At 48.6% G+C, this 25,033-nt stretch overlaps 1 protein-coding gene across 2 annotated transcripts in view; it reads right to left on the reverse strand.

The window, feature by feature from the left end:
* Positions 1-25,033, reverse strand: part of UBASH3B (ubiquitin associated and SH3 domain containing B) — a 144,995-nt gene that overhangs the window by 26,168 nt on the left and 93,794 nt on the right. Inside the window, exons 2-5 of one of the 2 annotated variants that reach the window (XM_007128970.4) lie at positions 8,342-8,395; positions 7,398-7,584; positions 5,866-6,064; positions 2,406-2,575 (exon numbers count right to left, since the gene is read on the reverse strand). In XM_007128970.4, the coding sequence (XP_007129032.1) occupies positions 2,406-2,575; positions 5,866-6,064; positions 7,398-7,584; positions 8,342-8,395 (610 nt within the window). Of the gene's footprint in view, positions 1-2,405; positions 2,576-5,865; positions 6,065-7,397; positions 7,585-8,337; positions 8,396-25,033 lie in introns of both variants that reach the window. The other variant, XM_007128971.4, reaches the window with a different exon arrangement.

Here is a 25,033-nt window from a genome sequence, read left to right on the forward strand (position 1 = left end):
AAAAGCGAATCTAACCAAGCCGTGTGTACCGAACTCCAAAATTTATGCTTTTTCTGTAACTCTGTCCTTCCTCTAGATTTCTAGTGCTTGACACATAAAACTGGCATGGCACACTGGGATCACTAACGTGGAAGAGATGGTGTGAAGTACAAGCAAGCATTTGCAAGCCCACATCAAGTGAGCATCTGAACAGAAGAGGGGTGAGACCCCAGAGGGTTCCGAAGCATCACTTGCTGAGTGTCCCTGCCTAAACCACTGGCCTTCTCCGGACATCTGTCACCTCACTGGACCAGTTAATCAATCCTGCCTCCTGGGCACAGGAGGAGGAGGAAGGCAAGTAGAGGTTTACATATGCAGGAGGGCACAGCAAAAGCCAAATGACCTCGGACGGACAGCTTTATCAGGAGGAACAGTAATAAATGAGCTTTTACAAATAAGAGATAAAAAGAGGCCATGTTATTTTTAGAAAATAATTCATGTGGGCGCTAGCTGCCTCTTTCCCTCCGTGCCAGATGAGCAGAATGTGGGTCACGCAGAAAAGCAATTACCCTCTGAGTTAACTGGAGGGCAGTGTTGATTAGAAGATATTCCTTGGAAAATTCCATCACCACCTTCCTTCTCTTAGAAAGGTGACTTCTCATGGTCCATTGGCATGCCACCCTTGACTTTTTTTTCTCTGCCCTTGGAAGGAATCCAATCAGCCACACCTCTCTTGTTCTATTTAGGGCTCATGCTAAGCAAGTCCAGGAGATGTCAGAATTCTGAAGTAAGATTTTGCTGTGTCTTTACAGAAACTTGCATCAAGTGACTTGGAAGGAGGACACGACATTCCCATCAGCAGAGCCAGACCAATCTGCACGTCCCTGACACTCTCGGGCCCCACGCCCAGTCCTGGACCTTTGTCATGGGTTGGCTCTTCCAAACACTTCCAAAACAACGATGAGGTCGCCTGGCCTAGACCCTGAATTTCTAACTCTTTTTCATACTTTTTAAAAAAACATCTAAAACAGATGTTAAAAGGCTATGTAAACTAACAAAATATCAGTTCTTTTGCTGCTGAAGAACTAGGAAACAAGTTATACGTATGTTTTGTAAATGTAGTTAAACTGGATGACAATTTTTGCAAACTCTGTGGTCTTGTTTTAGATGGGCTGCCCGTCTTTATTGGTCAGAACCCCTGGCTTCTGGCTTCACTTCTGGTCCTAAATTGCTCTTTAGCTTTGGACCAGCCACTGAATCCCTATGTCTCAGCTTCTCCTTCAGGAAAAAAAGGACAATAAGACTCTTCAGAGATGGCACGTGCTTGTCCTGAAAAGCAATGTCAATTCCTTCAAAAGAAGGATGCCAGGACCATGCCAATCTTTCTGCCTGTCCTGGAATTCAGTTGTCCCTCTCAGGTCTCCCATGTGATGCGCACAAACTCTCACAATATTTGGTCTGTGCTTTCACTTCCTATGTGTCTGTTCTCTCTTCCCTGCTGGACTCAAACGCCTTGAGGACAGGACCACGTTTTAAAATTCTAGGGAATTCCCTGGTGGTGCAGCGATTAAGAATCCGCCTGCCAATGCAGGGGACATGGGTTCGAGCCCTGCTCCAGGAAGATCCCACATGCTGCAGAGCAACTAAGGCTGCGCGCCACAACTACTGAGCCTGTACTCTACAGCCTGCAAGCCACAACTACTGAGCCCACACACCACAACTACTGAAGCCCGCGCGCTCTAGGGCCCGTGTGCCACAACTACTGAGCCCGTGTGCTGCAACTACTGAAGCCTGCGTGCTGCAACGAGAAGCCACCGCAATGAGAAGCCCGCGCGCCGCAACGAAGAGTAGACCCTGCTCGCCGCAACTAGAGAAAGTCCACGTGCAGCAACGAAGACCCAACAAAGCCAAAAATAAAATAAAAAATAAAAAATAAATAAATAAAATAAAATTTTAGTATGTTCCATGGTAACTTGCGTGCCATAGATACTCAGCAAATATCTGTTAGCTACGTGTTCAGGGCTTGTTTGGTTTTTTTTTTTTTTTGTATTTAGGTGTTCTCCTCACCTAAGATCAGGATGGTGTCTTCTACCTGTTAATACTGTGAACTGATAGAATATTTAAAAATTTATCAACATGCTTTTCTATCTATTCTCCTATTTCATTTCTATATCATTCCAGTAATATTGGCAGGGCAGACAGAACAATGGGGATATTACACAGCTCAGCCACTTGGGACCCAGAGACAAGAGATGCAAGCTCAAAGCTTCCCAGTGACTGGGCCAGTGCTTGGATGAAATTCCAGGCCAGGTGACTCCTGGGCATTACTTCCCTTTGGTGTCCATCTCCCCACAGCAGCAAGTGCTACTGGTGCTGATGGCACCCCGGCACCCCTGGTAGAGTCAGGAGCCCCAGTGAGACATTACCTCGTGGTTAGCAAATCGGATATCCCGGGAGAATATGGTAGCCACCCAGTCACACCCGAGTTTGACATCAATGTTCTGGGCGAGTTTCTCTAGGGTGGGCAGGTGGCTGGCTTGGAAGTGGTAAGCCAGGGTCACGTGCAGCTGCTTCTTATGAGGCTCCACGTGCACTTCTGGAAGAAGGAAGGAAAGAGGCAGCTGTTGCATCTCGATGGTGAAGACAAGGAAAAACACAGAATGGTGCCCTGGTAAATCTGTTTTCCAAATAGCAGAGGACAGAGTCCCTCGGTCAGACAAAACCTGTTTCTCTCCTTCACAGCAGCAGAATAAGAGCGGGGCGGGGGGTAAAAACCCACAGTCCGAGAGAGAAAGAGCCACACGTCTGGCTTTTCTGGACCAGCTGAGAGACAATCATTTTGATTGGCGGCTGCTCACAACAAATCCAGATGAGTGTCACTGGCCCCACCATTCGGATGAGGAAACCGGGACCTAAAGGGATGAGCTAATTTATGTGGAAACAAGGAGCACATTTTGTCATCATGGGACTCCCAAGGTTATCTTGCCTTCGTTTTGAAATCAAGCCTCTTAGCTTCTGGGTGACTCTGATGGAGAAATGAGGGGAAAAGATGGATTATTTTCAAAGTTTAAAACAGGGTTTCTCAACATTTTGGACCAGATAATTCTTTGTTATGGGGGCTGTCCTGTGCATTACTGGGTGTTTAGCTGCAACCCTGGCCCCTACCCACTAGAGGCCAGCAGCACCCCCCAAGTTGTAACAACCAAAAAAACGACTCCAGACCTTGCCAAATGACCTCTGGGGGGAGATAGAGCAAAAATCACTCCGACTGAAAACCACAGGTTTAAAGTATGCAGACTATTATTCTAAGACACCGTAAAAAACAAAAACAAAAGAAACCAGCCTACCTACACAAGGCAAGAGCTTGTATCTGTCTTTTGTCTGTCTTTCAGTGAGGGAGATTCATCTACTGTCCAAGCTCAAACACCAAAGAAGATGAAACTAGAGGGAATTTAGGGAATTCCAGAAATTAAGGGGCTTGCTCAAGTCGCACAGAGGTAGAAGAATTGTAGAAGTTGGGGCTGTGGTTTTGAGTACTTTTCTGTTATACTGCATGCGTTTCTTTGGTGTAAGCCCCCCGAGGCGAGGGCTCTGTGTCCTGTTCATGGATTATAACCCCCCTACCCCCCAACCCGTGCTCAGCACCCCACGGGCTTTCAGTATTTGTTAAATGAATGAAGACACACGAATGAATCTCCTTAAACCATCAAGGATGGAGGATGACACTTCATCTACTCGCTGACAGAATCTGGGTCTGCCACACCTCTGAATACCATGACACAAGTTCTAGGGCAAAGACCTGATGGCCCGCTTTCCACACGGGGCCACCCAGTTCTCTGAGTCACCAGCTGGGGGCCGCACCGGGGCCGAGAAGCCAGCCAAGCCCACCGGTTCTTGCAGAGAGGACTCATGGCTGGGGAGGAGCTGGCTCACCCCCTTCCTGGCAGGAAAGCCAGCAAGGGCCCGCCTGCCTTTCGCTCAATATGCGCTTTATGAACTGGCCGCGTCCTGGCTAAGACCTGCTTTACTCACTTGTGAATGATTTGGGTTTTGTGGCTACAACATTAGATTTGGTTCTTGTGGGAGTTTTAGTGGTTTTGACAATACCTACTGTGGGATGAAAAGAGCCATTTCCCTGAGGTGGTGGGATGGGAACAGGAAATAATCTGCCTATGAGGCCATTTCTCTGAAATTTTATGCTCCTATGAAGGGGGCAGGCTCCACCGAAGTCAGAGAGCAGACAAGTCCCTGGGGATGAAGGGGTGGAGGTGGGGCGTCTGAGGAGACCAGGCTCCCAATGCACAGAGGTGACCTATGGGCCTGGGTTCCTCTGAGCGTAGAGACCTCGCTGTCATCCTGTTCAGTGATGCTGGGCCCTCACCACACTCTTCCTAGAGTCCTGATCCCTATTTGGGGATTTTCTGGTAGAAAAGGCCACTGAGAAAAAGGCCCCGAGCTGGGGATGAAAAGAGCAGAGTGGGACATAGGCAGGTGAGGTCGAGGCCAAAGGTCAGGAGCCCAGGGAGCAAAGGGCGGGGCTGGCCAGCTGGGGCCTCTGCCAGCACTGCGTCAGGACCCGGGTGGGCAGCTCACGCCCTCCGCTCTGGTCAGGGCGATGGCCCACTGGCCCCAGCACCCTGCTCCCTCCTGCCTGCGCTCATGCCGCCTGCCCTCCTGCAGGGCCCTAGTCCCATCCGATGGATCAGCGTCTTCCCGGGGTGACTGTCCTTTCTTCTGTGAAGGGGGCCCCACTCCATCGTCCCACGGCGGGATGGTGGCCTCTCTTCTCACAGCTCTTATGACGCGGTGCCTGGAGAAACCACCTCCTCTTCCTTGTTGTGTTCCTCACGGATGAACACAGAGTAGGTGCCCAATAAATACCTGCTGATCGTGATTGCATTCTAAAGGGACCAAAAAGACTCCCCCACCGTCTGTCTGTCTGTCCCACGGCAGGCGAGGCCCTTGCGGAGCTTAGGGAACCGTCTGCACCTGCAGTCACACAGGAAGGCTTTGCAAACCTCTGCCTCCTGTCCCGTCTCTCCGCCGCCCGCCTTCAAGTCAGCACACATCCTGAGCGTCCTTCCAAACTGATTCCTTTGACAGTAAACCTCGGTTGTTAGCTTGAACTGAGACCTCCCATGCAAAGAGCAGGTGACCTTGTAAAGGGGTGGATAAGGGCCCTTTTGAGGCTTAGGGGCCTGTCCACTGGGCTTCAGCAAGTCGAAACGTGTTGGCTCAGTGGATTTGATTATTGCTGGATGCTAAGTGGTTCCACTCTACTCTCTGTGCTGTGTGATCCCCTGAGCAAAGACCTCAGTCCACACGGAGGGGACGGGGAGACCCAGATTAACACCTGCCTGGGATGGGGGTTTGGAGGAGGAAAAGAAGGTTCCTTGGGAATTCCCTGGTGGTCCAGTGGTTAGGACTCTGCGCTTTCACTGCCGAGGGCCCGGGGTTCGATCCCTGGTCGGGGAACTAAGATCCTGCAAGCCAGGCAGTGTGGCCAAAAAAAAAAAAAAAAAAAAAAAACCACACACAGAAAAGTTCCTTATTTCTGAACAGGGAGGAGATGGTGGGGCTGCAAAGGAACAGATTTATAGTTCAATGGGAACAGTCATTTATGTACCTTCAACGTGGGTGTCAGGGAGTAGGTACTGGACCTGCTCTCAAGGAGGTTAGCAGAACTGTAGCTGAATATTTTTTAAAGGGGCAAGAGGTGTGGGGTCCTGCAGGAAACGGCTGTGTTCTTGGGCACGCTCTGCCCATTCCTGCAGGACCCGCTACCTCCCGACTCCACCCTCCTCCTCCACAATCATTTCCTGTCCCTTTCCTTCCCGACTTTCCAATTCCCAGGGCCCAGGGCAGGCCTGGCAGCTGGCAGCTCACCGGTTTTGGAGGCAGCCTCTGCAGCAAAGTCGGCGGCAAACTTCTTGAGGACCTCTGCGCTGTCTTCCTTCACGAAGAGGCCGATGAAGTTGGAGGAGGTATAGAGCTCCAGGGGCAGCGGGGCTGAGAACTTACATTTCCAGCGACTGACGGTGGTCTGCAGGGCTTCCCCCAGGGCGTCCACCTTGCTGTCCTCACACTGGCAGGGTAACAAGAGGCTTCGTTCAGAGACAAGGGGAGATGTCTGCCGCTACTTACCTCTGGCATCCTCTGCCCAGAGCTGGAGGCTGCTAACTGAACCATCATTCCTGTCTGTGAGCAGGGAGAAGACCTGCAGCCTCCCAATTATCTGGAAATGGATTATCCAACCAGTCAATTAAACTGGGGCGATGGACAACCTCTCCCCTCCCTCTCTCCCTGCTCCGATGTGCTCCTCTGAGCCCCGCCAGAATGCAGTGGGGCTGGTCCAGCAGAAAGCAAGCATGAGGGACATGCCAAGAGAGTGTACAGCACCCCACGATAAGTTGTTGTGTTTTCTACAGTTTGGCATCATTTGTGCCTTTTCTATTCCACTTACATGAGCCAAAGTTGACTCCATCTCAACCCCCATGATACTTGGGAAGAAGGAGGCTCCAAGAGCTGCAATATCCTCCTCCTCCCCACCCCGCCTCCCCAGAGCACTAGAAGAAAGAATGAGAGTGTCTAAAACTCTGAATGCTTTTGAGAAAGATCCTGGATGACTAAGAGGAAATGATCATCATTTTAATTTTCAGCATGAATCGTAAAAGAGAAGGTGTTAGGAACATAGTTTCACCTATAAAAGGTGGAGATGGGGGAGAATATGAATGAGATTCTGGAAAAACAACCCCAAATATTAGAAAAACGTATTGTCTTAAAATGCTACCATTCTGCTTCATTGTGACTATAGCTGGACACATCAATTCTTCTCCATCTCTGCAGAGAACCAAACTAGATGAAATATGTTTACATTCATTGGAACCAGAGGGATCTGATTGAGTCTCTGCATAAGCTTCATGACAGCTAGAAGTATGGGCTAGGTAACCATGGCAGGGGAAACGTATCCTAGCCATCTCTAGAAAGATCTAGCACGGCAAAACCTGTGGATGGTGTGCAGGAGGCTAAAGTCGCTCCCCCCATCCGCAGACTACGTTTTTCATCCCCAGCTGTCTAACGTCTGCTCTCTCCTCGTGAGAGGGGAGGGAGGTGACAGACAGGAGAAGCTAGGTTAGAGAATCCATTCCCCCTGTGGCTACCAGACCAGTGTGTCACCCAGTGGGTCAGGCTTGTCCCCTGGGTCCTGAGGAGCTCACGGTCATCATGATGCTACACCAGACCCGGGGTGCTCCCAGGCCTCGGCAGGTATTAGAAAAAGGACCAGGGCGAGCAGCCGTGGACCTCATTGATTCCTCAAAGGCTCACCCAACTCTTAGAGCCCGTGACTGTTTCTACCAACATCCTCAGAGGCTCCCAGCTTTGACTCCAGTCCCCCGGGGTGGGGGGCTGCGGCTCACCATGAAGAACTGGCAGAGGGTGATGTGAGGGAAGATGTTGTGCGCCTTGTTCTTGCCGCAGATCTGCTTCGACTGCTGCCAGAAGTCGGAAAGCTTCTGCGCTAAGGGGCCGGTGGGGCGGAGGTAGAGGACGTACTCCCGGGGCAGGGGGTCATCCAGGAAGGGGTCGCCGACGTGGGAGAACAACCTGCCAGAGAGAGGGGGGCCGAGCACGCCTCACTTGAGAACCGTGGAAGCAAAGGGAGAACTGACATCAAGGTCCATCCTGGGCAGCCTCCACCCTGCCAAGCACCGCGAGCGGGAGAGTTTTCAGTTTTGTACTTTAAAAATCCATCCCTCGAAGCTCACACTTTGTAACCAACTCTCAGATGCACCAACTTCTCTACTCCTGCCTGTCCTATCGCATGGGCATCCCACGACTCCCTAAAAAATCCTAAGGCCGCTCTCCAGGAAGCGTTTCGGATCAACCCCAAATCCTTTCCCAGGCCACCAGTACTGTTCCAGCCCGGCCTGTCCCTCCAGCTCCGTCTGTGATTAAACGCATGTGCCTCCAAAGATGAGGGAAGCTTGGAGGGTCGCCTTGTGGGGTCAGCCCTGGGTAGCGATATCCTGGAAGGTAAGTAAGTAGGATATTTCTAAATCCATTTGCCCGATATCTAGGATGGATCTTTAAGCGAGTGGAGGAGGGGCGGATATCACGACAGAGGCTCTGTCTTGGAAATGTTCTGAATTTCTTTCGACAGCTCTGAGGAGAGCACACTCTGGGGCCAGGATGGGGGAGGCGAATGGCTTGATACACAGGCTGGTCACATGGTCTTCTGGATCCTCCCCCTCCCCCCAGCCCCCGAAGGGTCCATTAGAGACAGGCTGCACATCCCTGCTCATCCACATACACTTAGAGTTAATTACATGCTATTTTCTCAATTTATTTATTTCATACCAACCAGTCACATGCTGCCTGAACACTTCTTCCTCCTGTGGATGCCAAGGCTTTTTGTCTGCAAGAAGAAATCAGATTTCTATTGTTAGTATTTTTAGCCTCCTATCAGCTTTTCCCACTGCAGTGGCAAGAGTTGGGTGTGAAGCAGGCGCTGTTAAGCCTCCTCAAGGGTGTAGGGGAGACACCTGCAGCAGGGCATCCCCCCAGGGGTCACAGCAAGGCACAGGGACGTTAGGACTTGTGATTAATTTCCATGTAATTAGCATTGGATTTGCACACAGCCTAACAGCCCATGCCGTCTATTTTTAGCCATTTCCACATTAGACTTTTCTTTTTGCTTCCCTAAAGGTTGTCATGTCTTGCTTTTCCCTCCTTCCCTTTCACCCACTCACTCTTCCTGACCCAGATCCCCTACAGAGCATTTTCTCATTCGCAGCCTCCTGGCAAAGTGTGCTAGAAAATGGTGCTTTTATTTTTTTAATTTTTAAATTTAATTTTAATGAATTTTATTTTTTTATACAGCAGGCTCTTATTAGTTATCTATTTTATACATATTAGTGTATATATGTCAATCCCAATCTCCCAGTTCATCACACCACCACCCCGCCCTCGCCGCTTTCTATTAAGGCCATTGAGACTTGAGGCTAAATGCCCACCAGGACAATTGGTCTGGTTTAAATCCAGTGCCTCCTCCCACTTTCCTCCAACTACCACCAGCAGCCTCGGACTGGATCCATCGTCTCCAACAATTTTACAGACATCTTTGGGAACGAGTAGCGCTGGGTAAAAGGGGCTGGCTGGAGAAGGGCGGCTATCACTCCCGCTGCGGGAGAAACGCTCAAAGTTCTGTGCATGGTGGGGCAGGATCACAGGGTGGCGCTGGCAACGAGTCACAGCCCTGCACACGAGCGTACGAGGAGAGCGCTTCTGAAACGTCAGACAGGTCTCCAAAAGCCAGATAGCTCTGGGTTTGTATCCAGCTTTGCTACTTGTCCGTCCGTTCAGGCATTCAAGTTTATGTTGGCTCAGTACATACCTACTGAATTGCTATGACTTTGTCAGCACTGTGCTAGGCTCTAGGAATACACTGAAAAACAAGACTTATATGGTCCCTGCCCTCATGGGGTTTTCAGTTGAGCAGGCGTGAAAATGTCAATTGGGCAAATAATTATTTAATTACATGGGTGGTCAGTGCAATGAGGGGAGAGCACAGAGAACCCTAAGCACGTAGGACTGGGACACCTGATCTGGGCTGAGCCGAGGGGGAGGGCGGGGTGGGCTGGGTGTGAGGGGCTGTGGTGATGGAATTCACCGAGTACCTCTCCTCTACAGTGAGGAGCCTTGAACAGTGCCTGACTCACTGGAGGCGATCAGTAATTGGCTATTCCTGTCCCTTTATACTACCCCAATTCAGGGTCCTTGGGAGACAGAAGAGAGGGCAGGAATTTCTAGTTTAAACTGATGCCCTTCCCAAGCATCCTTTTCCTGATTGGCTGCTGAACCCAACTCCTCCTACCTTTTCCTGGTACCTCTCTGGAGCAGTGAGAACCAATGATGCTGTGACAGTCACAGAGAGTCAGATTGGAAGGGACCTAAGACATCAACTGGGGCCCCAATTTCTTCACTTGACACGGGGAAATTCAGGTCAAGGAAGTCAAGTCGTGTGCTCAGGGCAGCCTGGCTACGGTGAGCGCTGAGTGAAGGGCAGATTCCAGCCTGATTCAAGGCCAGCCTCAGTTGCTTTTTTCCACAGTCCAAAGAGAATACCTTCTTTTCCCCCACGGAACTCAAATACCGAAATACCCACAAATACCGAATGATCAGAATAGAAAAATCTGTACAGCTAAGTAGAACGGCATTCTAGAAGACAAGCCTACTTACAGTAAGATGAGGCTATGAAGAAGGAAGACAGACTCCTCAGAACCCCTTGGAAGAGAAGCTGGTGCCGAAAAAGCTGGAAACACAGGAAACCCCCTCCTTCTCACATCTGCATAAGGTGCTTAGTTGTTGCCAAGATGCAAGCCCTGTTTCCTTTACCACTTACTAGACAATCAGAGGTCACCTGTTTTGCTTTTTTCAAACCCTCAAGCCGTGTACCCACAAAAGAACACAAAACATGGTCTTTTAGAGTTTAGAATCTTTGAGGGATTAAGTTCACCAAAAAAAGACCCATTGTTTCGAAAACAATTGGGAAAAGGAAAGCTCACTTGCCATACGATGTGCTATTTATAGAAAGGATCCAATTTTTTTTTTTTCCTAGGCTCTTCCCCCAGAGAAATATATTTTATCTGAAGTTTAATTTTTTCCTTCAGCACTAGGAATGTCCTCTGGAAATGAAAGATCTCATTAAGTTATGGTCCCTGTAACTCAAAAGCCAAGTTTTGGAGAGGATTCAAAGATACAATTGAGAAAGATAATGAATGGTTTGGGCGACAGGGCTGTGGTGAAAGGCTAAGGACACACCAATTCTTCTTTCTGAAGAAGACAAGTCTGAGAGGTCTTCAGTGTTATGGCAGGTTATCATATCTGTTGTAGCTTTCCTAGTGAGGGTCAGCCAAAGTAAAAGAAGCTTTGGCAATAGCACAAGGGGCTCAAGTCAGATTCCAGAAGAACGTCCTGGCAGTAATGTGCTTTAAAGTGGCTTTTTGGTTTGGTTTGGTTTGGGGGAAGTTTCTAGAAAGTAGTCTGTTCCCAGAATTCTGCCCACAAAACAGACCGAACACAGGCAGTGAGTGGCAGAACATCTCTCTGCTCCATCCCACTGAAGAAAGCCTGTTGCCATAGAGTTGCCACCTCCATGGTCCACCGGTGGGGTAAATGCCAAGAACAGTGGGGTGTGTGGGGTAGACCCCAAACACCGGGCTGAGCTTGAACAGCTGCTACCCTCAGAGTGACTCAGAAGTCGGCAGAGCCCGCTGGGCAGATAAAGGGGAAATATCCCTTTAAACTCCAAGGAGAGTATTCCAGTCATTGGATCATAGCAGTCATTGAGTTGGGACTTTCATGGTAAGAATCAGAGGGACATGTGAACTACTGAGGTTCTGCTATTACATGAGAGCACAAATTTGACTTCGGACCCTGGTCCTAACCTTCCCAATTATGTCTAGGGTTCATTCTTAGCAGAGTGTGGAAAAAAAAAAAAAAGATGCAAACTCTAATGCCTGCTAATGATGGGGAAGGACAACACAAAGCAGATAAAAGCAATGGCTCATCAAAAAACTCAGGCACGCAGCTGTGAGGAAATTAGCCAGATGGGGAGGAACGAGTAGCACACACTGATAACCTTGCTTCACTGCGGCTGCGAGGCCTGGGATTCCTGCTACTGTCTGCCTGCAGCTCGGTTGAATTTTGGGTCCGTGGTGGCTCTGGCCCTAGAACCATGGCTCTACCCAACCATCAGGGTCACAGTTTGTGGGAGGCAAAGCAGCATCCTTCCTTCCTCCCTCCCACCCTTTCTTCCTTCCTTTCTCTGTATTTCCTTCTCCTCCCAAGGAACTCTTACCAGGAAACCAAATGTACCAATAAACCAAAAATAAAACCAAGAGTTTATTGGGTGTCGCTGTCTCAGCTAAAGTTTGCCTGGTTGGAGCCCTTTCAGAGACCATGGTCTCTGGTACCCTTGGCTGGATTCGGGCCTGATGAGTGGATTTGGGCTGGCCCCACGTCCGGGTCCAGCAGGATCCTCACTCCCTCTTCAAAACACAGGTTCTGAGCCAGACTGGAATTTCCTGCTTGTCACCCAGGCTGACTTCCTCTGCGGCCACCCTGGTGCTCTGGGTTCCACTGAGGTCTCTGACGCTCTCAGTAGTTCAGGTCTTCTCAGCCGAGCACCAGCTGTGTGCTAAGCACTATGTTATCACCAGCAAGCAAAGAAGAGGGAAGGATGATCCTGGACCTCAAAGAGTTCAGAACGTAGATATACAAGCAGCTTCTCACAAGGCGATATGTTAATGGCCGTAAGAGATGGGCCGAGTGTGCTAGGGCTGCTCAGAATAGGGATGCTAACTCAGTAGGGGGGCATTTTTGGGGGCTGAGGTTCTCAAATTGTCCACAAAGCTACCCTAGGTCAGGATACCACAGCAAACTCAGAGGTGCCATGGGAAATTGCTAATTTTGGAAGGAAACAAAGCCACCTTCATCATCTGTTGGGCATCCCATAAGCTACTAGTTTGAAGTAGTTACAGTTTCTTTTTTTTTAAACTTTTTATTTTATATTGGAGTATAGTTGATTAACAATGTTGTGATAGTTTCAGGTGTACAGCAAGGTGATTCAGTTATACATACACACGTGTCATTAGTAAGTAGTTGCAATTTTTTTTTTTTTTTTTTTGTGGTACGCGGGCCTCTCACTGTTGTGGCCTCTCCCGTTGCGGAGCACAGGCTCCGGACGCGCAGGCTCAGCGGCCATGGCTCACGGGCCCAGCCGCTCCGCGGCATGTGGGATCCTCCCGGACCGGGGCACGAAACCGTGTCCCCTGCATCGGCCGGCGGACTCTCAACCACTGCACCACCAGGGAAGCCCAATTCTTTAAGAATGAAATAAAAATATTATTTTTCTTTCAATTTTGTATATTATTTTTTCACACGGTCCTTAAATTGTTAGGAGCAACTTATTGAGTTGTTTGGATCTAGCTACTAAATACACAGAACCATTAGGTATTTATGCTGGTCTACAAGCTCTATGTAAAAATTACTCAGACTCTAAGGGTGCTATGAACTGAGAAAGTTGGGAATCCGTCCGAGAAGAAATAATGATTGATCTGGATCTTAAAAGCAGAGTCAGAGCTGGCTAGAGAAATCCACAAGGAGAGAAGGGCATTTGAAGTGAAGACCACATCAAGAGCTAATATACGAAGCTGAGAGACAGCATTGTATGGGCGGGGAAGTTAGAATTTGGTGATACTAGGGCAAAAACGGCAAGGCTTGAGGAAGGTAAAGATGAAGCTGGAAAGGGGACAGCTCACAAAGGTCCTTGTGCTATTTTAGAGCTTGGACCTGATTGTTTTATGCAGCGGGGAACAATGAAGGCATGATCAGATTTGCATGTGAGGGTCAGATTTAAGGGAGATAAACTGTATGCTGGAGACTATTTAAAAGACCTTGACAATCGATCAGAAGAGGACACTGAGTCTTGAACTATAATGAGGATGGGGATGTTGCGAAAGATGTTTGGGTTGTTGACTGAATGAAGCTTGGAGACAGGTTAGCAATTGTAGCTTGAAGGCCTATGTGGATGGCACAGACACCCCTGAGTGAGAATGCAGGGTAGAAACAAGTTTGGGCTGGGGTGGTAATGGGTGATGAGTTCAGTTACTGTCCCCTGGAGAATCTGGGGGTCTGGACTAACTACATCTAGACCAAGTATCATTAACAGACTCCGGGTCTGGTTTAGGGTACCATATCCCCAAAGCTTTCTCTGTTAGCTTGACTATGATTCCTTGTCTCTGTTTGGAAGCCAGACACTTCTTTTAGGCTACCCACTGAATTCCTATTTCCTGTCTAAGGAATACCTTCAGCTCCAAACTTGTTCAATACTGAGGTCATTAAATACTCAAGCCATCCTTGGCTTAAGCAGACAGGTTACCCAGACCCCAGGTTCTCCAGGCTGACTCATCTCTCACTCATAGAGGGGAGTTAATCCCTTACTTTATTGCACTTGACAAAACTCAAATATCTGACACCTGTAGTGAAAAACAACAGGCAGCATATATACTAAGGTAAATAGTAATATATTTCCTCAAAATAGTAAGACCTTGATTCAATTAAGTAGAAAACGCATTTGTTGAACTTTCCAGTTACTTGAAGTTGTTCGGTCCTTGGCGTTGGTTTGCTGGTAGATGCATGCTCATGGCCTTGGCCTCCCTTCTGCTCTGTGCACTGGTTCTCTGTGACTAAGGACTTATTTGTGCAGGAAAAGAGATAAGGGGTCAAGTAGGTAATCCTCCAAGAGGGTAAAGCTCCCTGTGCAACCAAAGTTAAATTATCTTTTTTTGTGTGTAGCTAAGACAATCTCAAGACAATCTCAACTTTTAGAAACATCTGAAGCTAATATAGGATTTTTAAAAAATGTTCTCAACATCCAGGATACCAATTGTTAAATTTGCGACATCTAATACTGTGAATTCAATTAAAAGATGACCTAATTAATCAGATATCTCATTCCTTTTCCAGGATCTGCCCTAGACCGGGGCAAACAGATAGAATCCAACTTCTGTTTTTCTTAGTTGGAGAGTCTAGTCATATAAAGAAGCCACTGGTGCCACTAAGCCAAATTGAGGAATTCTTTTAGGGTGTATCTGCAAAGCAGACGGTGCTTTGTAATGTGGTTTTAGGTGGAAATACAGAGGCTTTTATTGTGCTCCATGAAGAGTCACCTGCTCAGTGCCAGCTTTTTTAAAAAAATTAATTAATTAATTTATTTATTTATTTTTGCTGCTGTGCGTGGGCTTTCTCTAGTTGCGGTGAGCGGGGGCTACTCATTGCAGTGTGCGGGCTTCTCACTGCGGTGGCTTCTCTTTTGCGGAGCAGGGCCTCTAGGCACGCGGGCTTCAGTAGTTGTGGCACGTGGGCTCAGTAGTTGTGGCTCATGGGCTCTAGAGCACAGGCTCAGTAGTTGTGGCTCATGGGCTTTGTTGCTCCGCAGCATGTGGGATCTTCCTGGACCAGGGCTCAAACCTGTGTCCCCTGCATTGGCAGGCGGATTCTTAACACTGCACCACCAGGGAAGTCCCAGTGCCAGCTTCTTTATGATTTGAGGCAGCTTGAGCCTGCCTGCAGCTGACAGGTATCCTGAGAACAAAGTATACAGGTAACTCTGCATCTTTGTTCTCTAGTAGGAGAAAAATAAGGATAAGGAAGTCCACAATTGAAGGCCTTCTATGTATCAGGCACTTAGATGTTAAGCCTCATGACAAATGGTGAAGCTGGTATTGTTAGGAGCCTCCCTGGATCTGGGTGCCTCTACCCTGACAGGTCAGCTGTCCAGTCACCTCTGTGGCGGTCCCAATCCAGGGACTGGTTCTGGACGCAGTGACCAAAGTCTGCATCAGTCAAAGGAGTATATTGAGTAGTCAAAGCATGAACCTAGAACCCTGGGCAGCATCTCAGCCAAAGGCCTCCAAACTCCATCCTCTCTGGAAACCCACGGAGAAGCGGCCCCTAAACCTCTCACTGGGTGCGATCCTGGAGATCCGGGGTGCCTTCCAGGTTGTAATGGGACTTCATGGCAAGAGAGAGTATCCCCCATGAGGAGAGCCCCCATCAGGAGCAGTAGGGTATGAGGATGGGGTGGATGAACACAAAATACAGAGCAGACAGGAGTCCAGGCTCCCCAGTGGCCAGCGATGGGAGATGCTTCTAGAGTAACCAGCGTAACCCCCTGAATTCACATCCTGCAGCCCCCTCACCCATTACTGCCTATTAATCAAGACTTCAGTTTCTGATATGGTTACCCTCTTGGCTACCAGTGGCCAATAAGATCCTTACAGATTTAATCTCACTTTTAATTGATGATCAGAGGCCAAATGAATGTGGGGGAGCGTTTGGAGCAGCTAAGAGCTACGCAAGCCAAGGAGGGGGCAGTGGTGGTATTTTAGTAAAAGTTAAATAAAAATAAAGGACAGGCCGAATACTGTTGCCCCAGTGGGTCCTTGCAGCTAGAACACGGGCGCTGGTTTGCAGCTGCCATTTCCCCGAAGGAAGTCATTTCCCAATTTGGAGCCTTAGTTTTTTCATCTCCAAAGAGCAGGTGATGAAAGTACACACAAGGAGGTTGAGAAAGAGAGATGGGACATTTATAAAGTGTTTTGAGGTCCTCGGAAGCAACTAAAAGTGATAAACAGTGTCTATGGCGACAAAGGATCTTGAGACCATCCTGTCTGTTCCTCCTTAGGACCAGACAAGGTTGTACTTCCTTCAAGGTTGTATCTTTGAACGAATCTTTCCTGTTCTTACAGACTTAAGAAAAGGGGATTCAACAATGTTTCTTTTTTGCTTAATAGCCCTTGGGCCCGGAAAGGACTTCCAACTGTGCCCAAACTTATGCCATGTTTTCTGTACCTGGTGGAGTTGGTCACTCTTTCCTATATAAGAAAATCATTTATTCTGTCACTTTCACACATGGGATTCTGGCTACTTTTGGTCACCAAGGCCAGTAAGACAGGCTTGCAAAGAGCCTGGGCAGTTCAGTCTAACAAGTACGTCTCTGAAGTCTTTGCTGGCTCTGGTCTCCTCCCTGTGAAGCTGAAGTGGGGGCAGTGAGAGGCCCATCAATACACAGAAACCCTAATGGCCCGACCCATTTCCATCGGAGGAAATGAACCTAATGGAGGAAGACATATTGATCATAAAGACCCAATTTCACAATCAGTCTCCTGGTGGTGAACCCTTTCAGTTGGCCAGGGCTAATGGCCTGAGAGCCATGCATCTAACAATCAATGGGATAGAGCAGGCCTGCCTGGGGGCCGGGGATGCTACCACCAAAAGGCCGACCAACGGAAGAAAAAAGCTGTGGGCTTTTATATGAAGCTAATCAGAGATGGAAAAAAAATAATGCTGAGCTATCTGGGGGCTTAAGAAGGCTTTCCAGTAGAAGAACTTCAACCTGCGGTGAAGCCCTTCTTTCTCTCCTATTGACAAGGCTCTACTTCCCAACCCATAAAGAGCCTATTAGGCCGCTCTCCGCAGGGGGTGCTTAGCAGGGAAAATGCTGCTTAGGTCCCCTGGTGTTTTTATGTGGTGGGCCCAGCGGCCCGTGTGGAGAGGCCTTGTTTTGTTCCTGCTAAGAAGGGGCTGGGGCTCTGGGCTCTGCTGTTAAGGAGGAAGCCGTTTGTAATGGGGAAACCAGCCATTAGACCATGGGTGGTGACATAAGAAAATACATTTCTCTTTGCCTCTAAGTCTCCCTGGGATCTAGACAAGTCCTTTCCTCCCGCTAAGATCAATGAGTTTTTGCGTGGAGGCACAAGGGAGTGTTTGCCGTGTAAAAGGAGCACATTCTTGGGAGCCCACCTCTTACTAATCGTGGGACTGCGGACAAGTTAATTAATCTGAGGATTCATTTTCCCAGTCTCTTCCATGGGGCTAACAATGCCTACCCTGCAGGATACAATGATGACTAATATCAATAACAGATCATGTATTTGAAGAGCTTGGCACAGCATCTGGCATATACTAGGTACTTAAAAATAACATCTGTACAGATGCCTATGCATATTACCTGACAATCTTTGCAATTTTCCCAGAATAAATGTCTGTAAGTTCCATGCTAATAGGAATATTTCAAGACTGGGTACCAGAAGACCCAGCTCCCCTCTCTGCTAAAACAATCTCCAACCATCTGGGAAGGTCTTGAGGAGTACATGAGATTCGGGGGAAGAGAGAAAAGCTTTCCAGATGAGGCAGTAACACAAGAAAAGGCACAAAGGGAAAACGAGCCAGTGATGTGTGGCTGTCTGGAGAGCTTCCACTGAGGGGGTACACAGCCCAGAGTGTAGGGAGGCAGGCAGGGGAGTTCAGATTCCATCAGGAAGGAAGCTGGGAGTCACTGAGTCGCCCTAAGCAAGGGAGGGACGGAGTTTCCGCTCACTGAAGGAATCCAAGGGGAGGAGGGACAGCCAGCCCCGATCTGGGTGTCTGTGGTTATCAGGCACTGGGGCGAGACTGCCCAGGGCTCCCCTCCTCCTCTGAGATCCTGTTACTGGTGCTGCCTCTGGGGTCTTTATTCCCCACGCCGCCCGCACGCGGAGAAACAGTAGCTGAACCACCTCCCAAGGGAATAGGATACAAGTGTTAAAAGTTCAATCCACTATACGGGCTGAACTATTATTATTATTCCCTGAGAAACAGAGCATCAGAAGCTGCCTCTGTTTTGCCCAAGGACACACGGCAAAGGGGGGACCCAAGGATCCCAGAATCAGACGAAAGGAAATCACGAATGTGGCAGTGACACTTGGTCCAGTGCCCTGCCCATAAATCCTGGTCAGTAAAAATGGCCAAGATTTATATTTTGATGACTATCTCCTCTCTCCTCTCTGGGACTTTACCATTTCTGCGTACTTTCATACACTTTTCCTCCTCTACGAGAGACCTGAGGATGGAATGCAGGTCTGGGCTCTAACTAGCCGCTCGGTTCTGTTTCACATTAAGGCTTCGGTCTCTGACTCTCTGTCAGTCCAGAAGATTCTGTTTCTAGGTTATGGGTTCTATAGAAAACCATGGAAATCAGGTACCCCTGGAAGGGCAGCGTCTGTTGTGCAGTCTCCGCATCCCTGCAGAGGAAAGTCCAGCTGGTTTGGGGGCAAAGGTGTCCACTGCATCAAAGAGCAGCACTGTGGAGGGCAGGAAGGTTAATACAGAGCCACAGGGAGCCCCCAGACGCCTTTCAGGCCGGCGGCCCGACGCGGAAGTGCTCCGAGGTGTGCGGAAGGCAGGAAAGCTCCTGCAGGAAGACACAGGAAGCCGAGAAGTGACTGTTCTCAGGGAGGTAGGACGTGCCCGGGGAGAAGGAGGATGGAGCTCACAGATAAACACGACAGTAGTGCTGCAGCTTTGCTCAAGACTTTTATATGATCACTCCTGGGTCCTCCTCACAGCCCTGAGAGGTAGGCAGAGCATCCTTGTTCCTTTCATGTCGCAGATGAGAAAGAGGGAACAGAGAGGTTCAAATTCTTGTTCAGCTCACACAGCAGCGTATGGCAGACGGGTGACTGGAACTCTGACCCGCTTTTTCTTGCCCAGAGCTCTGAGGTACGACTGGGCCCACGAGGTTAATTTCGGCCGCAATGATTGGCAGGTGGGATTTAACGCGTATGGAGGGAACAGCTCCACCCACACCCCACCACAAAGGATCTGGGAGAAACAGATGAAAAGGAGGAATCATTCCAGGTTGCAGAGATTAATTTTTTTCCTTCTCCCATTTCCACCGCCTCCCTCTCCAAGCCACTAGAATCAGCTAAAAATACTTAAACACGGATGATTTTTAGTCCTTCTGAAATGGTTTCAGCCCAAATCTTCATAAGAGGCTCTGACTCACAGCATTTGTGGGTCAGAGAAAAGTACAGACCAAACAGAGCCATTGTCGCCATACACCATCACCACGTACCTCGTCACACAAGTGATTTCTTAGCTAAGATGCAGTGAGTGTTTACTAGAAGCCGGCCAATGTACTAACATTTTAAATAGAAATGATCTCATTCAACCCCTAGCTCTTTTGGGGTAGGTGCCATTGTTCCCCCCACTGAACAGGTGGGAAAAGTGAGGCTTAGAGAGGCTGTAGAATGTGGCGGGGAAGAGGAAGGTGTGGCATTCGAGTGTGCGCTCAGCTGCCAGGCCACACGTCCTCAGAGGAGATGGACGTCAGGACCAGCGCGGCCACTGTTCCTGGATCACAGTGAGGCGAAGTGCAGTGACCATCTTCCATGGGAACTTGCTACAAAACACGACGGCCCTGCTTTCTCAGTCCGACACATGACAGTTCACTTGTTTGTTCATTCACTCAAACATTCCTTCACCAGCACGTGTCGTGTCCCCATCTGCTGCCGGACACTATGCTGAGGGCTGTGAATATAAAGATAGGAAACCATGGCCCCTGCCCTTAAGGAAAGTCACCCCATGACCACTTCAATGAGCAGATATCAGAAAGAGAAGGAAGCCCACCTTCATGGAACACCTGGTATGTACTGTGCATTTCCAGGTATCAGCTTATGTGATCCTTAAGCCAATTTGGTGGAGTGGGTATTACTGCCTGCATCTTAATACATGATGAAACTGTGGTGTAGAAAGATTAAGAACACTGTTCAAGACAGTCCTGGGGTCAAAACGGGTCTTATTTTTCAAACTCGTTTCAAACTCATGTTCTTGGCCGGCACCCCTCTTTCCCACCCCACCCCCATGCCTCTCCCTCCACTGAAGGATGGAGGTCAGTTTCCAAAGGAATACATGGATAAACAAAAATAAGCCCTGGATTTGAAGAATTAAGCTGAGGGTCTTCTACCAGGAGGATGAGTCATTATCATGGGATTCTTGGGTGGACCTTTGAAGGAGGATATAAGGCAGAGGGACACCACTGAGTTGTTTTTTTTTTTTTTTTTTTTTTTTGCAGTACGTGGGCCTCTCACTGCTGTGGCCTCTCCCGTTGCGGAGCACAGGCTCCGGACGCGCAGGCTCAGCGGCCATGGCTAACGGGCCCAGCCGCTCCGCGGCACGTGGGATCCTCCCAGACCGGGGCACGAACCCGTGTCCCCCGCATCGGCAGGCGGACTCTCAACCACTGCGCCACCAGGGAAGCCCTACACCACTGAGTCTTATGTGTGGCCCTAACTCTACCAGAGCCAATCCCATTCTGCTGCCACTTATTTCAAGAGGTATTGGTGGCTGGAGCGAGTGTGGAGAAAAGGGAACCCTCCTACACTGTTGGTGGGAATGTAAGTTGGTGCAGCCACTGTGGAAAACAGTATAGAGGCTCCTCAGAAAGCTAAAAATATGACCTAGCAATCCCACTCCTGGGCCTATATCCAGACAAAACTGTAATCCAAAAAGATACGTGCACCCCTATGTTCATAGCAGCACTATTCACATAGCCAAGACATGGAAACAACTTAAATGTCCATCGACAGATGAATCGATAAAGAAGATGTGGTACATATATACAATGGAATACTACTCAGCCATAAAAAAGAATGAAATAATGCCATTTGCAGCAACATGGATGCAGCTAGAGATTATCATACTAACTGAAGTAAGTCAGAAAGAGAAAGACAAATACCATATGATATCACTTATATGTGGAACCTAAAATATGACACAAATGAACCTATCTATGAAACAGAAACAGAATCACGGACATAGGGAACAGACTGGTGGTTGCCAAGGGGGAGGGGGCTGAGGGGGGGATGGAGTGGGAAGGTGGGATTAGCAGATGTAAGCTTTTATATCCAGAATGGATAAACAACAAGGTCCTACTGTATAGCACAGAGAACTCTATCCAATATCCTGATAAACTATAATGGAAAAGAATGTAAAAAAAATGTATATAGATGTATAACTGAATCACTGCTGTACAGCAGTAATTAACACAACATTGTAAATCAACTGTACTTTAATAAGAAAAATAAGAATAGGAGATTTAAACAAAGACATTGAAGTTGTATTAGGGTGATAGATTATAAGTAATCTTTTCTTTTCAAGTAGTTTTTCTTTATTGTTACATTGTTGGTTTAATTTAAAAAGTTAAAGCATAGAATATGAGAAATGCATATAAAATCAATTTTATTTGCTCAAAAAAAAAAAAAGGAGTAATTTGCACTAGGAAAAAAAAAGAGGTATTTGTGGAGACCAAAATCCAAGCTGGCAAAAGAACTGGACAGTCTTGGAGTCCACTGTGTGAGTGACAACCAGTGTAGCTGTACCCGTGATAGGAAGGGGCAAAAAGAGGTGTCAGTAAGAGCCGCAGGGATTCAGAGCAAAGCGGGGTGGCTAGTTTAGACACCTGCTGCCACTCAGGGCTCAATATAAAGCTTGCCCATCCTATTATTACAGACTGTCACCTCTAAGAACATGTACAAACTCTTTATCGTGTACCCTGCACCTTCCATGGCCTCAGTCCTGTCTGCTCTTCAGCTTCACCCTCAAGCATGCTGTTCCCTGGATCTTGTCTCACACTCCAAACCTTCCTCCTCCTGCGTGTTCCTGTTTCTGCAAGGTCAACCCAATCCTTGGTTACCTGGCTGCTTCCTACCTGTGCTTTAACACTCCACATGGAAGTGGAGTGTTTGTCTCCTCTGGAAACTATCCCTGACTGGTCTGGGCACCCGGAACATTCTGTACGTGGCTGTACCCCAGCGCCTTCTGCATTATATTTAAATGACCTGTCTTGTGCAATAGACTGTGACCTATATGAAGCTGAGACCATTTCTTACATTCTTTGCAGTCCTTATAGATGGTATAGTATTTGGCACAGGGTAGGTGTTAAATAATTTTTTTAAAAAGTGAACTTCATGAAGATGTTAAAGGTCTAGATATGTGGCAGACAGAGTCTATGGTGACACCCTAGTAATCTCTGCCTTCTGGTATTCACTCCGCTGTATAATTCTCTCCCATAGAGCACAGGTGAGACCCAACAGAATATGGCGAAGGTGATGGATGTCACTTCTGTGATTCCACTGTGATACACATATAAGACTCTAAGTGACTCACTGCCCTGCTGGCCTTGAAGAAGCAGCATGTTGTGAACTGGCTATGGGGAGAGTCACATGTCAGGGAAATGTCGGTGGCCTCTAAGACCAGAGAGTGGCTCCGAGCCAACATCCAGCAGAAAACTGGGGCCCTCAGTCCTACACCAAAAGGAAATGAATTCTGCCAGCAACCTGAATGAGGTTGGAGGTGGATCCTAGTTGAGCCGCCAGATTAAAAACAAGGCCCGGTCAACAGCTTAACTGCAACCAGACTCTGAGCAAAGAACCCAGCTAAGCCCGGACTCCTGGCCTACAGAAACTGGGAGATAACAAATGTGTGTGTTTTAAGTCACTAAGTTTCTAGTGTGGTGTAATAGAAAACGAATGGATGTCCAGCTTTTCAGGAAAGGGAAAATAGGCAGGAAAGTAACATCAGTTGAGCACTGGCTGGTATAAGCTAGTGAGACCAACCTCAGCATTAAGGAGGCACCTCAGTATTTAATGCAGGAGATGGGAGGCCTCCATCCCAGAACCAGCTGAACCTGGCTAATCTGAGTGCTTTGTCATGAATACATCCCATCTCATTCCTGCCACCATTTAAATCTGATTTAGGCTGTTACTTGGCCAAGAGTCATAGGTTGGTACTTAAGGGAGGAGGTAAATGGAGTGGCCAGAACACAGAGTCAGAGTCAGACAGAGCGGGGCTGGAATCTGTGGCTGCTCCACTCAAGATGCGAGACCCCGGGTAAATGACCTAACCTCTCTGAGCTCAGTCCCCTGGGTAACCGAGGCTGATTTCAGGGCTCTGTTACAGTTACGTGAAATGGCAAGAAGTGGCAAGTTCAAGGTCTATGTTCCCTTCCCAACCCCACCGCCCGCTGCCCTCCCCCACTTTCCCTGGCTCTAAGGTTAAGGCCGCTATGGGATTCTCCTGGACCGAACAGTTCTTGGCTGATGCCTGGGAGATTTATGCTCCAGCTGACATCCCAGGAAATTCTACCCTGCCTGTTCCAACGCCGTGAGGCTGCTGAGAGATCAGGCCAATTTCCTGAAACGACTTACTGCTTCCCCTTTCATGGGCACTTTCTACATCATAAATGGGACTTGACCAAACACGTCGCGAAGCGAGAGCTGTCCTAACTCCCGTCCCCCAGACCATTACCCCTTTGCCACGTCGTCCAGTCCCCCTGGGCCTTTGCCCCCAGAGCTCAGGGAATCAGGCGACGTCCCCTCAGACGGGTAGAAAGCACACTGCCACTCTGGGTGGCCTGGGGGCCCTGAGGAAAGCCTCACGCAAAGGAGAGGCTGTTTTTTTGTTTTTGTTTTTTTTTAAATAAATAAGCTCTTGTTTTCCCATTAGGCTTCTGAGAGCTTTGAGCTCTTCTACCTCAATGCCTTAGGAGGGAAGGAAACAGGGACCAGAAGGCAATTACTAACTTTATTTTATGGATAGAGAAATACAGCCCATTTGTCCAGTATCCCACAGCCTGGACTATCTAGATTTATCAGATGTCTACTAATACCCAGGACCGCATTGGGCACCCCTGAGCATGACAGCGTGTGTGTGTGTGTGTGTGTGTGTGTGTGTGTGTGTGATTTCAGATTCTGCTAACAGTGTACGTATTAAGGTATGATGTTGAGGATGCTCATGGACTATCACGCCTTTGAGATCAACCCTCTCGTGTTACAGATGAAGAACTAAGACCCGCCGAGGCAAATGACAGGCACAGGAAGCCAGGTTTCCTAAGTCCCCAAACTGTGCTCTTGGCATATCGCTAGGCTGTGGCTCTGCCTTTTTTGCTTAGACCGTGCTGCTCGATTTCCTTTTGATCTAGTACCACTTCTTCAGCCCCTGGGCAGGTGCTACTTTGCTGAGAGGCCTTGGGACCCCCTTCTTAGGGAGTAGCACCAGAGGGGACCCCTTGGTTTGCCTCAGGCCTTTCAGCTGTGGTCTTGGCAGGGCAGCCCTCCCACCCAGGGTCCTGCTTCCTTCTTTGACCTCCTGCCCCCGGCTGCCCCCCCCCGGCCCTACTCCAGCCCTCCACACCGGGGCACTACAGCCTTCGAGAAGAGCCAGAACCGCCCTTGGTGTGAAGGGAGCAGAGTCTGCAGAGCCAGCCGTGCGCCCTTCCCTGAGATGTGGGAACTCGACACTGGAAATGAGCAAGGTGCCGCGGGGGGAGGGCAGGGAAAGGAGGAAGCGTCCCGGAACAAGCTTATTTAATCCTCAGGGCACGTCTCTGCGGTGTTTTACAAGATGAGGAAGCTGAGGCTTAGAGAGGGAGGCAGTGTTAGTTACTAGGCTTAGGCTTACAAACCTGCGAGCTTAAGAATCCAACCCAGTTTCTTAAGGTAGGATTGCATTGCTATAAACTTCCCTCTTAGAACTGCTTTTGCTGTATCCCATAGGTTTCGGGTTGTCGTGTCTCCATTGTCATTTGTTTCTAGGTATTTTTTGATTTCCTCTTTGATTTCTTCAGTGATCACTTCGTTATTAAGTAGTGTATTGTTTAGCCTCCATGTGT

This window comes from Physeter macrocephalus, chromosome 16, assembly GCF_002837175.3.
Source record: "Physeter macrocephalus isolate SW-GA chromosome 16, ASM283717v5, whole genome shotgun sequence".
NCBI classification, from domain to species: Eukaryota; Metazoa; Chordata; class Mammalia; order Artiodactyla; family Physeteridae; genus Physeter; species Physeter macrocephalus.